Source organism: Pseudophryne corroboree, chromosome 3 (assembly GCF_028390025.1).
Source record: "Pseudophryne corroboree isolate aPseCor3 chromosome 3, aPseCor3.hap2, whole genome shotgun sequence".
In the NCBI taxonomy this organism is placed as follows: Eukaryota; Metazoa; Chordata; class Amphibia; order Anura; family Myobatrachidae; genus Pseudophryne; species Pseudophryne corroboree.
Window position 1 is genome coordinate 159,700,975 of NC_086446.1, and position 14,631 is coordinate 159,715,605.

The 14,631-nt window shown below is 45.1% G+C and overlaps 1 protein-coding gene across 1 annotated transcript in view; it reads left to right on the top strand.

Annotated features, from left to right (window-relative positions):
- RPS6KB2 (ribosomal protein S6 kinase B2) overlaps nucleotides 1-14,631 on the top strand; it is an 80,904-nt gene that overhangs the window by 10,786 nt on the left and 55,487 nt on the right. The window contains exons 2-3 of the mRNA XM_063958523.1: nucleotides 4,109-4,143; nucleotides 4,284-4,404. Of these exons, the coding sequence (XP_063814593.1) occupies nucleotides 4,109-4,143; nucleotides 4,284-4,404 (156 nt within the window). The remainder of the gene's footprint in view (nucleotides 1-4,108; nucleotides 4,144-4,283; nucleotides 4,405-14,631) is intronic.

The following is a 14,631-nucleotide window of genomic DNA, read 5'->3' on the forward strand; positions in this document are numbered from 1 at the left end:
GAAAAACATCACGGCAGTCGCCCACGTAAACAGACAGGGCGACACAAGAAGCAGGAGGGCAATGGCAGAAACTGCAAGGACTTTTCGCTGGGCGGAAAATCATGTGATAACACGGTCAGCAGTTTTTCATCCCGGGAATGGAAACTGGGAAGCAGACTTCCTCAGCACGACCTCCACCCGGGAGAGTGGAAACTTCATTGAGAAGTTTTTTCCACATGATTGTAAACCGTTGGGAAATACCAAAGGTGGACATGATGGCGTCCCGTCTGAACAAAAAACGGGACAGGTATTGCGCCAGGTCAAGAGACCCTCAGGCAATAGATGTGGACGTTCTGGTAACACCGTGGGTGTACCAGTCGGTGTATGTGTTCCCTCCTCTGCTTCTCATACCTAAGGTGCTGAGAATTATAAGACGTAGAGGAGTAAGAACTATACTCATGGCTCCGGATTGGCCAAGGAGGACTTGGTACCCGGAACTTCAAGAGATGCTTACAGAGGTCTTATGGCCTCTGCCGCTAAGAAGGGACTTGCTTCAGCAAGTACCATGTCTGTTCCAAGACTTACCGCAGCTGCGTTTGTCGGCATGGAGATGGAAAGCCGGATCCTAAGGGAAAAAAGGCATTCCGGAAGAGGTCATTCCTACCCTGGTCAAAGCCAGAAAGGAGCTGACCGCACAACATTATCACCACGTGTGGCGAAAATATGTTGCGTGGTGTGAGGCCAGGAAGGCCCCACAAAGAAATTTCAACTCGGTCGTTTCCTGCATTTCCTGCAAACAGGAGTGTCTATGGGCCTCAAATTGGGGTCCATTAAGGTTCAAATTCGGCCCTGTAAATTTTCTTCCAGAAAGAATTGGCTTCAGTTCCTGAAGTCCAGAAGTTTGTCAAGGGAGTATTGCATATACAAAACCCTTTTTTGTGCCTCCAGTGGCACTGTGGGATCTCAACGTAGTTCTGGGATTCCTCAAATCACATTGGTTTAAAACCAGTCAAATATGTGGATTTGAAGCATCTCACATAAAAAGTGACCATGCTCTTGGCCCTGGCCTGGACCAGGCGAGTGTCAAATTGGTGGTTTTTTCTCAAAAAAGCCCATATCTGTTTGTCCATTCGGACAGGGCAGAGCTGCGGACTCGTCCCCAGTTCTCTCCCTAAGGTGGTGTCAGTGTTTCACCTGAACCAGCTTATTGTGGTGCCTTGCACCTACTAGGGACTTGGAGGACTCCAAGTTGCTAGAAGTTGTCAGGGCCCTGAAAATATGTTCCAGGACAGCTGGAGTCAGAAAATCTGACTCGCTGTTTATACTGTATGCACCCAACAAGTTGGGTGCGCCTGCTTCTAAGCAGTCGATTGCTCGTTGGATTTGTAACACAATTCAACTTGCACATTCTGAGGCAGGCCTGCCACAGTCTAAATCGGTTAAGGTCCATTCCACAAGGAAGGTGGGCTCATCTTGGGCGGCTGCCCGAGAGGTCTCGGCATTACAACTCTGCCGAGCAGCTACGTGGTCAGGGGAGAACACGTTTGTAAATTTCTACAAATTTGATATCCTGGCAAAAGAGGACCTGGAGTTCTCTCATTCGGTGCTGCAGAGTCATCCGCACTCTCCCGCCCGTTTGGGAGCTTTGGTATAATCCCCATGGTCCTTTCAGGAACCCCAGCATCCACTAGGACGATAGAGAAAATAAGAATTTACTTACCGATAATTCTATTTCTCGGAGTCCGTAGTGGATGCTGGGCGCCCATCCCAAGTGCGGATTATCTGCAATACTTGTACATAGTTACAAAAATCGGGTTATTATTGTTGTGAGCCATCTTTTCAGAGGCTCCGCTGTTATCATACTGTTAACTGGGTTTAGATCACAAGTTGTACGGTGTGATTGGTGTGGCTGGTATGAGTCTTACCCGGGATTCAAAATTCCTTCCTTATTGTGTACGCTCGTCCGGGCACAGTACCTAACTGGCTTGGAGGAGGGTCATAGGGGGAGGAGCCAGTGCACACCACCTGATCCTAAAGCTTTACTTTTTTGTGCCCTGTCTCCTGCGGAGCCGCTATTCCCCATGGTCCTTTCAGGAACCCCAGCATCCACTACGGACTCCGAGAAATAGAATTATCGGTAAGTAAATTCTTATTTTCATAAGGATAGGGCGGAATTGAGAACTCGTTCCCAATTTCTCCCAAAGGTGGTTTCAGCTTTTCATTTGAACCAGCCTATTGTGGTGCCTGCGGCTACTCGTGACTTGGAGGATTCCAAGTTGCTGGACGTAGTCCGGGCCCTAAAAATCTATGTTTCCAGGACAGCTGGAGTCAGAAAGACTGACTCGCTATTTATCCTGCATGCACCCAACAAGTTGGGTGCGCCTGCTTCAAAGCAGACTATTGCTCGCTGGATCTGTAGCACGATTCAACTTGCACATTCTGCGGCTGGGCTGCCGCATCCTAAATCTGTAAAAGCCCATTCCACGAGGAAGGTGGGCTCTTCTTGGGCGGCTGCCCGAGAGGTCTCGGCTTTACAACTTTGCCGAGCAGCTACTTGGTCGGGGTCAAACACATTTGCTAAATTCTACAAGTTTGATACCCTGGCTGAGGAGGACCTAGAGTTCGCTCATTCGGTGCTGCAGAGTCATCCGCACTCTCCCGCCCGTTTGGGAGCTTTGGTATAATCCCCATGGTCCTTACGGAGTTCCCAGCATCCACTAGGACGTCAGAGAAAATAAGATTTTACTCACCGGTAAATCTATTTCTCGTAGTCCGTAGTGGATGCTGGGCGCCCGTCCCAAGTGCGGATTGTCTGCAATACTTGTATATAGTTATTGTTTAACTAAAGGGTTATTGTTGAGCCATCTGTTGAGAGGCTCAGTTATATTTCATACTGTTAACTGGGTATAGTATCACGAGTTATACGGTGTGATTGGTGTGGCTGGTATGAGTCTTACCCGGGATTCAAAATCCTTTCCTTATTGTGTCAGCTCTTCCGGGCACAGTATCCTAACTGAGGTCTGGAGGAGGGTCATAGAGGGAGGAGCCAGTGCACACCAGGTAGTCCTAAAGCTTTCTTTAGTTGTGCCCAGTCTCCTGCGGAGCCGCTATTCCCCATGGTCCTTACGGAGTTCCCAGCATCCACTACGGACTACGAGAAATAGATTTACCGGTGAGTAAAATCTTATTTTTTCAAGAATCCCCCTCATTTAGGGATGGCCATCGATGGATAACCTTGATGATATAAAACCATCTGTAAGGGAACCATGCATGGTTTATACCCACCAAGAGTCATTCCTGCTTTACTATTCAATGACATGGGGGCCAATCAGAGTGTGAGGCAAGGCTTCGTGGGAGTTGGGGGGTGGAGCTATGCTGTGTCACGACACTTTGTAGAAAAAAAAACTAGAGGTGAGCGGGTTCGGTTTTACTCTGATTTACTCTAATCTCAAAACGGCATCTTATTGGCTCACGGATGTCACGTGTTTTGGATAGCCAATAAGAAAAATCCGGAAAACCGAATTTGAATCAAGTAAATCCGAACCCGCTCATCTCGTTTAAAAAAAACAACAACCCCCCCCCACCACCACACACACAAAACCATCAGGTAGTTCTGTACCATCTATCTGCTTCATTCCCATCAGTGGCAAAATTAATTAACATCAGTCCTAGACAATCAATAATTGTTTTTGTTAAACATTGTTGGTCTATTGCCATCCCTACCCTCATTCCACCCAACTCCTCCCATTGATCTGTACACCCTTCTGCTCCTCCTCAAATGTGGCCATCTTATTCTGTAAGCTTTAGTGCTAAGTGGAAATCTATATACACTGAAGCGCACTGTGACCATGACATTGAGTATTTTGATGTGCTAATTGGATTGTTATAAGTAACTTTTATAATATTAACTATGTTATAAGTAACATTTAATATTTTCCTTCAAATTCCCCATCATTATTCCCTGCTCTATCAACATTTTCCCTGATTGCTACTGGTCAGCCACAGTCTACAGTGTTGACTGATTGGTGGTGCTACTCCCACTGTCTGTAACATCTGCATCATTGTGAATCTGTGTATTCTTCATATAATGTAGTGTTATCATCTCTAAATATTTTTCTTTTTGATTCAGGATGATGATTCAGACCTAATAGGATTTTGTGATGTGTAAGTATGATAGTTTTTAGGATTGTTTTTAAATAATCCTTATAAAGTGCCATTCTGTTACTTGGTTCTTTGAAACATGCTATTAAACCGCTCACAAAAATGCTTAATGGAACTAACTGAATTTAGTATTTTCACTCTAGGTCTGACTCCCCTTGTACAGAGTATGACCTTTCAGACAGCAGCATCTGTCCTAGCCAGGAGACCCTCTCTCCTCAGTGCTTTCACATCCTACGAGTGCTTGGACATGGAAGCTATGGAAAGGTCTGTCTATCTTCTAATGCTCTGCTCTATTCACTTGTAATGAGGGTGTGCAGTACTACAGCTTCACCTGTATTTTCATAAGTGTGTCACCAAGACAGTAAAAAAAAAGTGCATTATATCGCAGTATCTGAGGCGCAGATTTATCTTTGGACATAGACTTGTGGATGAGCAGAAATTTGCATAGAGTAAGGTGAGGGATGTTGCTTGCTGTTCATTGAGTGCAGGTCCCTTCTTACTCTGCAGACAGGCTTGAGTTTTGCAGCTGCTTAGAGCTGGCAGTCATAAGCTGGGTACAGAAAGATTTATCTGTCCAATATGTCTGGTTATGTATGGGTTTAAATGACAATTATCCATTTGCTCCCAAATACTGGAAAACAGAAAAGAAACGATTGTTCATATAAATAACTTAAATGAAATAGATTTAACCAGTTTGTATGAACGACCATTGTCTGTTTTCCAGTGTTGGGAGCAAATGGCCGATTATCATATGCTTCCGTATGTTACCAGATTATTATTTTTTTTCCACAGCAGACAGATAAATCTTTAGGAGGTATATTTACTAAATTGCAGCTTTTCAAATGTAGAGATGTTGCCCATATCAACCAATCAGGTTCTGGGTATTTTATCAAAATCTGATAAATGATATCTAGAAACTGGTTGCTATCACATTTGAAAACCCGCACTTTAGTAAATATACCCGTAGGTTTGTACTCCGCTTTAGGTTGTCCTATACTATTGATGGGCACTATTTTGAACCTTCAGATCGTTCAACAGAGGCACATTTCTAGACTTGCGCTCTGCAATGTAATAAACCTATCGCTCTCAGGATTAAGTCATAGCTGCATTGCCACATAATTGTATGCATAGTTTATCAGTTTGATGGGGAGACGGGACAATCAGAGACTGATTGTGGATTCTGAATAGTCCTCCCACAGCATAACATAGCCACAGTCATCCACAGCTAAGAGAAGATCATGGAGCCCCAGGGTGGCAGCGGTGTGTAGTGGAGGTTAGTCCACAAGGCAGGTCAGCTTAACCAATAGATGGTCTATTAACCAGGTAAAAAACAGGAACAAGTCAACTCAGGATTGCTAGTTGCAGCTAGGAGTATTTGTACAGTTGCTGTGCATTGTGGTGCGCCAATTGTATTTTCACTAATGGTGGCAGCAGGATATATTATGCTGCGGTGGTGATATAGTGGATTAATGTGGTCTATATTTCCTCTATATCCTACATTATGGAGGAGACTTCAGGTGCATGTGTTGGGTACATGCTGCGGACGGAGAGGAGAGAAAGATGCGGCTGTGAGTTGCACAGTAGCACATGGAGGTCACACCTCTGGGAGCTGCTGCTCCTGGTCCTAGTGCCCGGCTGCATTGTAGACCGAGGTAGGAGGTTGGACTCTGATGAGCAATTATACTTTTCCATCTTTGAGCAGGTGGTACTTTGATGTGTGTTGGAGGGACCATCTGGGTACATCCGTACATACCCAAGGCGTTTTTACAGAGCGCTTTTACAGGGACTCCTAGTGAGAAAAAAAACTGCAAGATAAGCGGATTGCCTTTTTTTTTTCTTCTGCCACATTATAATTGATATGAATCCGATGTTATGGAGTTTAATGTGATATCAAAGGGAAGTTAATTTGGCCAGGCGTACTTGGAATACGTCAAGTCTAACAAGTGTAAAAAGGTATTGTTTATAGACGTTAAACACGGGTTCATGTATGGTCAGAAAAACTGTGGCTTTCAGTCTTCAAACCAGGGTACATATGGTCTAGCAGAAGATGAAGTGTAATGGTGCCCATACACTTATAAGATAATCAGTGCTATCCTTCGATTTCGACTACATCTGTGAGAGAAATCGAAGGATTGTATGCACATTTAGGTACCTTGAGACGCGATGCGCGGGCACGCCGGTCGAATATCGCATCTCAAAATATTATGTGCTGCACGTAATATTTCTCGCAGCGCAGTGCGATCTCATGTGGTTTCAAACCCACATGAGATATATCGCACTGTGATGTGCGATGGGCACCCGCCACTCGGCGGTGACATGCCCATCACGTGATTACCATGCCATCTATCGCATGGTAACAACTTTGGCAGTTCAGGTGCAATTTGATCGCACCTGAACTGCCGGTGCGATGCCCCTCAATGACGCGACGCATCGCACAAGCGTATTGCCAGCATTAGACCCTGAACTCAACCAGAGCTTTGCAGTGTTAACAGCAGTACAAAGTATTAACAACTGTCAATTCCTGTGTGTCTAATGGGCCCTACACACTTGCCGATGTTTCCGATTTGGACGATGTTCGTTTTCAACGATTAACGGCATTGTCCAAATTGGCTTGCTATGGCAGGAGCAACATGGAGTAGCAGCGTGCAGGTTGCAGCTCCCAAGAAATATTCTGCTATAATATCCTGGCTCCCTGGTGAATTAGCCTAGCCCTTGTGACCGTGTTTGAGCGATATCTGGAGCAGTTATATTACTTTCTCGGCTTGTGGGAGGTCGGGTGTGAACAGTACAGGAGACCCTTGAGGAAATCTGTACCCTGTACCTCCTGTTTAAAAGCGCGCGATTGAGGAGAGCTGCCGGGACTACCACTGACCTGCCTGCAGCTGCGCACTGTGTGGCGGCTTTGAGCTGCGGAGAGAACGCTGGGTGCTAATCGCGGCTGCTGTCGCCTGTGGTCTGCGACAGCTCGGGGGTCGCGCAGGAGGACGGCACCCAGCACGGAGAGGGATCTGGACAGGCCCTGACGGCACCAGATTCTGAAGCCCTGTGACGCTGTGGGGCTCCGAGAAAACGGGACGTTGGGGCGCGGGCCTGACGAGAGAGGCCGCATCCTCTATCTCCTGTGGCTCCCGTTTGTGACCGTGGCTGAGAATCTCTCTGCCTGGCAGACAATGTGCTCCTGGCGGCCGCGGTTGTGAGATCTTCTGCGCTACTTACCAGTGAGCTCCAGGTAGCAGAGGCTGAGAAACCCCCTGTATTACAGGTTGAGTATCCCATATCCAAATATTCCGAAATACGGAATATTCCGAAATACGGACTTTTTTGAGTGAGGGTGAGATAGTGAAACCTTTGTTTTTTGATGGCTCAATGTACACAAACTTTGTTTAATACACAAAGTTATTAAAAATATTGTATTAAATGACCTTCAGGCTGTGTGTATAAGGTGTATATGAAACATAAATGAATTGTGTGACTGTAGATGCACTTTGTTCAAAGCATACCGACAGCGTGGCGAGCGCAAAGGATCCCCTTGCAGGCTCGCTTCGCTCGCCACGCTGCGGGCACGGTGGCGCGCTACGCGCGCCACACTATTTTATTCTCCAGGGGGGTCATGGACCCCCACGAGGGAGAATAGCTGTCGGTATGCCGGGTGTCGGGATTCCGGCGCCGGTATACTGTGCGCCGGGATCCCGACATTCGGCATACTGAAGACCACCCGTCTTCGATGATAGTAACTGTACCTGATCCTGGTTGATAAATTACGTGGAAGCAGCAGAATACTAAACCCACATGATATATCTGAAAGTATTCACTAATGGTTGAGGATGGAGACGCTGTGATACGAGTTGTGACAATTAAGCAGCTGTGAGGCTGACTACTAGTTGAAACGAATGTATGTACCGACTAAGGAGCTTCTAGTAGCCTAGGGATATTTTAAGCCCTGATATTGTTATATTACTGGGACGGTGCAGTGCTGTGCATTTTCTGCCCACTTGAGTATATTATGGGGATATTGGCTCAGGCTACAATATCTGCAGTAATATAGAATACGCAGTGATCAATAGCATGGGGAAGACGAGTGCAGCTGCAAATGCAGCAGCTAAACTTGATAAATATGCAAGAAGATCACAAACAACAAATACTACACCAGACTCTCCTTCTCCTTCTAAGCTAGAACAGGCAGATGGTAGCAACTATGCTGACTTTGGGGGTAATTCTGAGTTGGTCGCAGCAGGAATTTTGTTAGCAGTTGGCCAAAACCATGGGGGTCATTCCGAGTTGTTCGCTCGCAAGCGGATTTTAGCAGATTTGCTCATGCTAAGCCGCCGCCTACTGGGAGTGAATCTTAGCATCTTAAAATTGCGAACGATGTATTCGCAATATAGCGATTACACACCTCGTAGCAGTTTCTGAGTAGCTCCAGACTTACTCGGCATCTGCGATCATTTCAGTGCTTGTCGTTCCTGGTTTGACGTCACAAACACACCCAGCGTTCGCCCAGACACTCCCCCGTTTCTCCAGCCACTCCTGCGTTTTTTCCGGAAACGGTAGCGTTTTTTCCCACACGCCCATAAAACGGCCTGTTTCCGCCCAGTAACACCCATTTCCTGTCAATCACATTACGATCGCCAGAACGATGAAAAAGCCGTGAGTAAAAATCCTAACTGCATAGCAAATTTACTTGGCGCAGTCGCAGTGCGGACATTGCGCATGCGCATTAAGCGGAAAATCGCTGCGATGCGAAGATTTTTACCGAGCGAACAACTCTGAATGACCCCCCATGTGCAGTGCAGGGGAGGCAGATATAACATGTGCATAGAGAGATAGATTTGGGTGTGGTGAGTTCAATCTGCAATCTAAATTGCATCGTAAAAATAAAGCAGCCAGTATTTACCCTGCACAGAAACAAAATAACACACCCAAATCTAACTCTCTCTGCAAATGTTATCTCTGCCTCCCCTGCAGTGCACATGGTTTTGCCCAACTGTTAAAAAATTTCCTGCTGCGATCAACTTGGAATTACCCCCTTTACTCAACAAATTTTGAATGCTATAGCAGCCTCAGAGCAGAGGGTTACTGAGAAAATCAGGCATGTTCAAGCAGACGTATCTCTGCTCCGTCAGGATCTTCAAAATATGAGAGAGAGACTTGGCGAAGTGGAAAATAGAATATCAGACCTGGAGGATAAATCATTAAAATAAAAATAAAATTGAGGAATTATCAACTCAAGTGGCTGGTTTACAGGCTAAAATGTCCGACATGGAGGGGCGGCTAAGATGTAACAATATACGACTAGTAGGGTTACCTGAAAGGGCGGAAGGGACTGTGCCTGAAAAGTTCTTAGAGGACTGGCTGATAAAGCTATTTACCAGGGAAGCTTTTAGCCCCCAATTCTCAGTGGAACGTGCCCATAGGGTACCTACCATGCCCCATACGCCCGGGGCCTCTGCCAGGACTTTTATTGCTAGAATGCTGCATTTTAGAGAGAGACACTATTCTCCGCCTTGTACGGGACTTTGGTGCAGTACAGTTAGATAATAGCACAGTTTCATTCTATCCAGATTTTGCTCAAGATGTACAGAAAAGTTGTCATCAATTCTTTCAAGAAAAGAATATACAATATTCTTTGATGTTTCCTGCCCGTTTGAGAGTTGTGCATAATGATAGTACACACTTCTTCACCTCCGCCAAGGATGCAGAGGAATGGCTGGAAAGGCAGCCTAAAGGTGCTTGAGCAAGAAATAATGAATAGCTGATTTGTACAAGTGTAGAGTTTATATGTGTCTGTTATAGTATAGGTTTGCTTAAGGGTTTAAAGATGGAGTAGCAGCAAATGTAAACAATCAGACTGGCTGGCTAATAACCCTAGGGAATATATCCTAGGGTAGGGAGTTTGTATTTCATGCTGCATATAGCCATAGGATTTGTTTCCTATATCCCCTTTGCTGTGTGGGTGATTGAGTGAGAAAAGCGGGGAGAGGTAGCGAGGGATGGAATGGGATTTAGGTATTCCGCAGGGGTAGTGGATATATAGTGAGGGTTAGGGAGGGATTGGGAAGATAAATTGTGTAATTTATGCTTGAAATGGTTTTTAAGGTGTGTGTGCTGCCCAGCAGAATGTGTGTGTGTGGGGGGGGGGGGGGGATTTATTTATTTATTTTTTAGCTCTCTCTCCCTCTCCTTGTGTATCGGCTGTTTCGTGAAAGCGGAGCTGGTATTGACTACAGTATATTTAAAAGGTGTAGGCTGCCTGGTCGTATGGTACATTTGAATCCGAAGGTTAAGTTATGCCCCGGTAATAACGTTTTTGTTCTGTGCTAATGATTAGGCAGAAAGAAGAATTAAGAATACTGGGATGGAATGTTAGGGGAATTAATGATAAAATTAAAAAAGCGTTAGTTATGGCCCAGATTAAAAAATATAAAGCTGACCTAATCTGCCTATCTGAGACACATCTGTGTGGCAGTAAACAACTATCTCTTAAAAACCTTGGATAGGGCATATGTACCATGCAGCCTTCTCAAATATGCCAGGGGAGTCTCCGTTCTTATTTAAAAAAATCAGTACAGTTTGAACTGGAAACTAGTATCATTGATTCAAGGGGGAGGTTTGTTTTCTTAAGAGCAAAGATTAATCAGAAATTAATGCATTTACTAGCAATTTATATCCCCCCCTCCATTTAGCAATGAAGTGTGGCGGCAGTCGGCGCTATTTATTAGTCAATCACCAGACACTCCAGGTATAAGTGTTGGGGATTGTAGCAATGTTATGGATAGGTGGGGTGGAAAGCATGCTCTAGGCACTCCATGCTCTGCTAAACCTCCATTCGGAAGCCTCATAGATGAATTAGGCTAGATAGACGTCTGGCGGATACGTAACCCTACAATAGCTAAATACTCGTGTCAATCTGCAACATATTCTGTCTCGTTTAGATCTGGTTTTGGTATCTACATGTCTTGGTCCAATGGTCAGCGACGTTGGGTACTTGTCTGGAGGTATATCCGATCACTCCCCGGTGTTTTTAAGCATAGAGCTAGCAAACAATAATGGGGCGTCATTCTGGAAAGTAAATCCATATTGGTTGACCCAAATGGGGCAACGATCGGACTTGGTGGAGGAATGGGTATGTTTTAAAAAGGAGAATATTACCCATCCAGACCCTACTGTCCAACATGATGCCTTTAAGGCATATATGCGTGGAACGTTTATCAAAAAGATAGCTAGGATTAAAATGGGAAGTAGGAAAGAGGAAAATCAATTGGAGGAAAGATGTCAAAAGTTAGAGGCTCAATATATAGCTTCAGCCTCACCAGGTATTAGGGAGGGGTGGTTGGCTGCGCAGAGGGAGTGGTCGGATTGTCTCCATGACAAAGCAAAACAAAGGCTGCTGTTTAATAGACATACGCAATATTCTCAAGCTGAGTTAGGAGGAAAGTGTCTAGCCTTTTTGGCTAGAGAGGAAAGTGATAATGGGGCGATTCAGTGTGTTCGTAACCTACAGGGGCAGGAGTGTACTACAAGGCCGGGAATAGCCGATGCATTTAGGGAATATTATCTTTCACTATATTCAATCAGGGTTATCTCTGGTAGGGAACAAATAAGGAGATACTTAGATCAGATTGAGTTGCCTAAATTATCAAGGGAGATGGATTCTCTTGAGGCTCCTTTTATGCTGGGGAGATAGAGAAAGCGGTTACTTCCCTCCCGTCATCCAGCGCTCCAGGCTCTGCTGGAATTCTGGTCAAAGTGTATAAAAAAAATGTAAGGAATTTTCTTTTCCTTATCTATTAGAATTATTTAATTTATTATATGAACGGGGCTCGATCTCCCCCTCCATGAATGAGGCAATTATAGTGGTGCTCCCTAAGGGGTCATTCCGAGTTGATTGTAGCTGTGATAAATTTAGCACAGCTACGATCAGGCACTCAGACATGCAGAGGGACGCCCAGCACAGGGCTAGTCCGCCCCGCATGTCGGTGCCGGCTCCCCCCGGAGAAATGCAAAAGCAGCGATGCTTTTGCATTTGAGGAGTAACTCCCGGCCAGCGCAGCTCCTGGAGAGAACCTCTTCGATGCCCGGGTCGAAGCGGCTGCGTGTGACGTCACACAGCCGCCGCGCCCCCCCCCCCAACGGCCGTTTAACGGTGCCCCCTAAACGGCGGTGTTAAGCCATGTGGTGCCTCGGCGTCCATCCCCCTCCCGCCCAGCGACCGCCTCTGCCTGTCAGTCAGGCAGACGCGATCGCTAGGGAACAACGGCCTTCGGCTGTCCAGCATGCGCCTGCACACTGCGGCACCGGTACATGTGCAGATCCGATCCGATCGCTGCGATAAACTGCAGCGAGCGATCGAGTCGGAATGACCCCCTAAGTTAGGGAAGGACTCTTTATGCTTAGAGTCATATAGACCTATATCACTCTTGACAACAGATGTAAAAATAATAGCAAAAATTTTAGCTTTGATATTAAATTTAGCAATAGCGTCAATTGTGCACCCAGACCAAACTGGCTTTATCCCTGGGAAGTCAACAATACAGAATCTACAAAGATTATTCTGCCATCTGCAGAGGGGGGATATGGCTGGACCGGATGCCGTGGTGGGATCATTAGATGCCGCCAAGGCATTCGACTCAGTAGAGTGGGAATATCTCTGGGCAGTTTTAAAGAAATTTGCGTTCGGTCCCCGCTTTTAAGATGGATTCAAGTTATGTATGCGGAATGGACAGCGCGTGTATCTGTAAATGGGTATGTTTCAGATTCATTATATCTGGCTAGAGGAAAGCGCCAGGGGTGCCCACCGTCTCCGGCATTATTTGCATTGGCTATTGAGCCTCTCGTCTGCCTTTTTCGCGCAGACCCAGGAATTCGTGGCCTGCGGATAGGGAAGAAGGAAGACGTTATTTCGCTTTATGCAGACGATATGTTATTCCTTGAAAACCCAGAGATATCAGCAGGGAAAATGCTTAGCGTTGTTGAAACTTTTTTTTTTGGGGGGGGGGGGGTTCAGGTTTATGTATAAATTGGGAAAAATCATATATCCTCCCAATTTCGGGGCATATACCGGAGTGGTTGCAAGCAGCACATTGTCTGCAATGGACACTTGAATTCAAGTACCTGGGTATCTGGATTACACCGTATGTTACGGATTATGTAATACAAAATATTAATCCAGTAACAGAAATTTTTTTTTAAAAAAAGCTGATGTCTGGAAAAAGCTGCCTTTGTCTGTTTTGGGAAGGATTAATCTTTTTAAAATGAGTTTTACCCAAGTACTTGTATGTACTGCAGCACTCTCCAATATATGTACCTAAAAAGATATTTACATTAATAGAAAGGATGATCTCGTCATATATATATATATGGGGGGCTAGGTCAGCTAGAGTGTCGATAAAAACACTATATAGGGATAAGAATTTGGGAGAATTGAACCTGCCTAACTTAAGACTTTACTATACGGCAGCACAGGTGGTCCAAATGTCTGGCTGGATAACGATCCAGACGGATCTATTCTGCTAGACCTGATGAATGACAGGACAGAGTCAGATGTTTCTCTGTTAATGTGTTTATTTTCAGGGACAATGGGAAAAAATATGCCTTGTATGTTAAAACGGGTATTGTGGGTCTGGAGGTATGCAAACAATATCTATGGATGAGGAAACTCCGATATGGTATAATAACGCCTTTCCTGAGTTGGTAAAAATATCACACGATAACATATGGGCCCTTAACCACTTAACTGACTATTTATTTCGTAGAAAACCGCTCCGAAATTGTCGGTTTTTTTTATGAGTGAATTAAGTGAAGAACATAACTTTAACCCTATCCCAAATGATTTAAAAAGGGAAAAAAAAAAAAAATATATATATATATATATATATATATATATATATATATATATATATATAATTTTTATATATATATAATTTTTATTTTTCAATATATTTTTCCAAACATCGAAACATCGATCGGGAACATTGCGACTATCGCGGCTTTCAATTTGAAGGCCTAGACAGCCTGCAGTTATGCAGGGGGATCAGGGGGTGGCTTGGGGGGGTTCATTTACTCTCCCCAGCGGCTGCCATAGTCTGCAGCCGCTGGAGGGGGGGGGGATCCTGCCGTGCTGATTGATCGGCAGTACGGCAGACACGGGGAGAGTGCAGGGAGGCAGAGAGATCTTACGGTCCCTCTGACAGCAGCAGCGGAGGGAAGTTTCTCTTCCCTGCCGCTGCGAACACTCTCTATCTGACTGGTCGCATCCTGTGCGACCAGGTCAGATAGAGCACTTGCAGGCGACCATGCCAGGCAAGTGGTTAAGGGTGTGTTCATTCTGGGACAATTATATAACAACAGCATTTTTTTTTTTTTTTTATAATGGTTTTTATAAAATTTTTAGAGAAACAAAAAACCAAGAATAATAGCACACTTTACAGAAAATGTTTCAACAAGTGCCAGAATTGAGTAAACGAGAGAAAATTTACGTAACACAATAACACT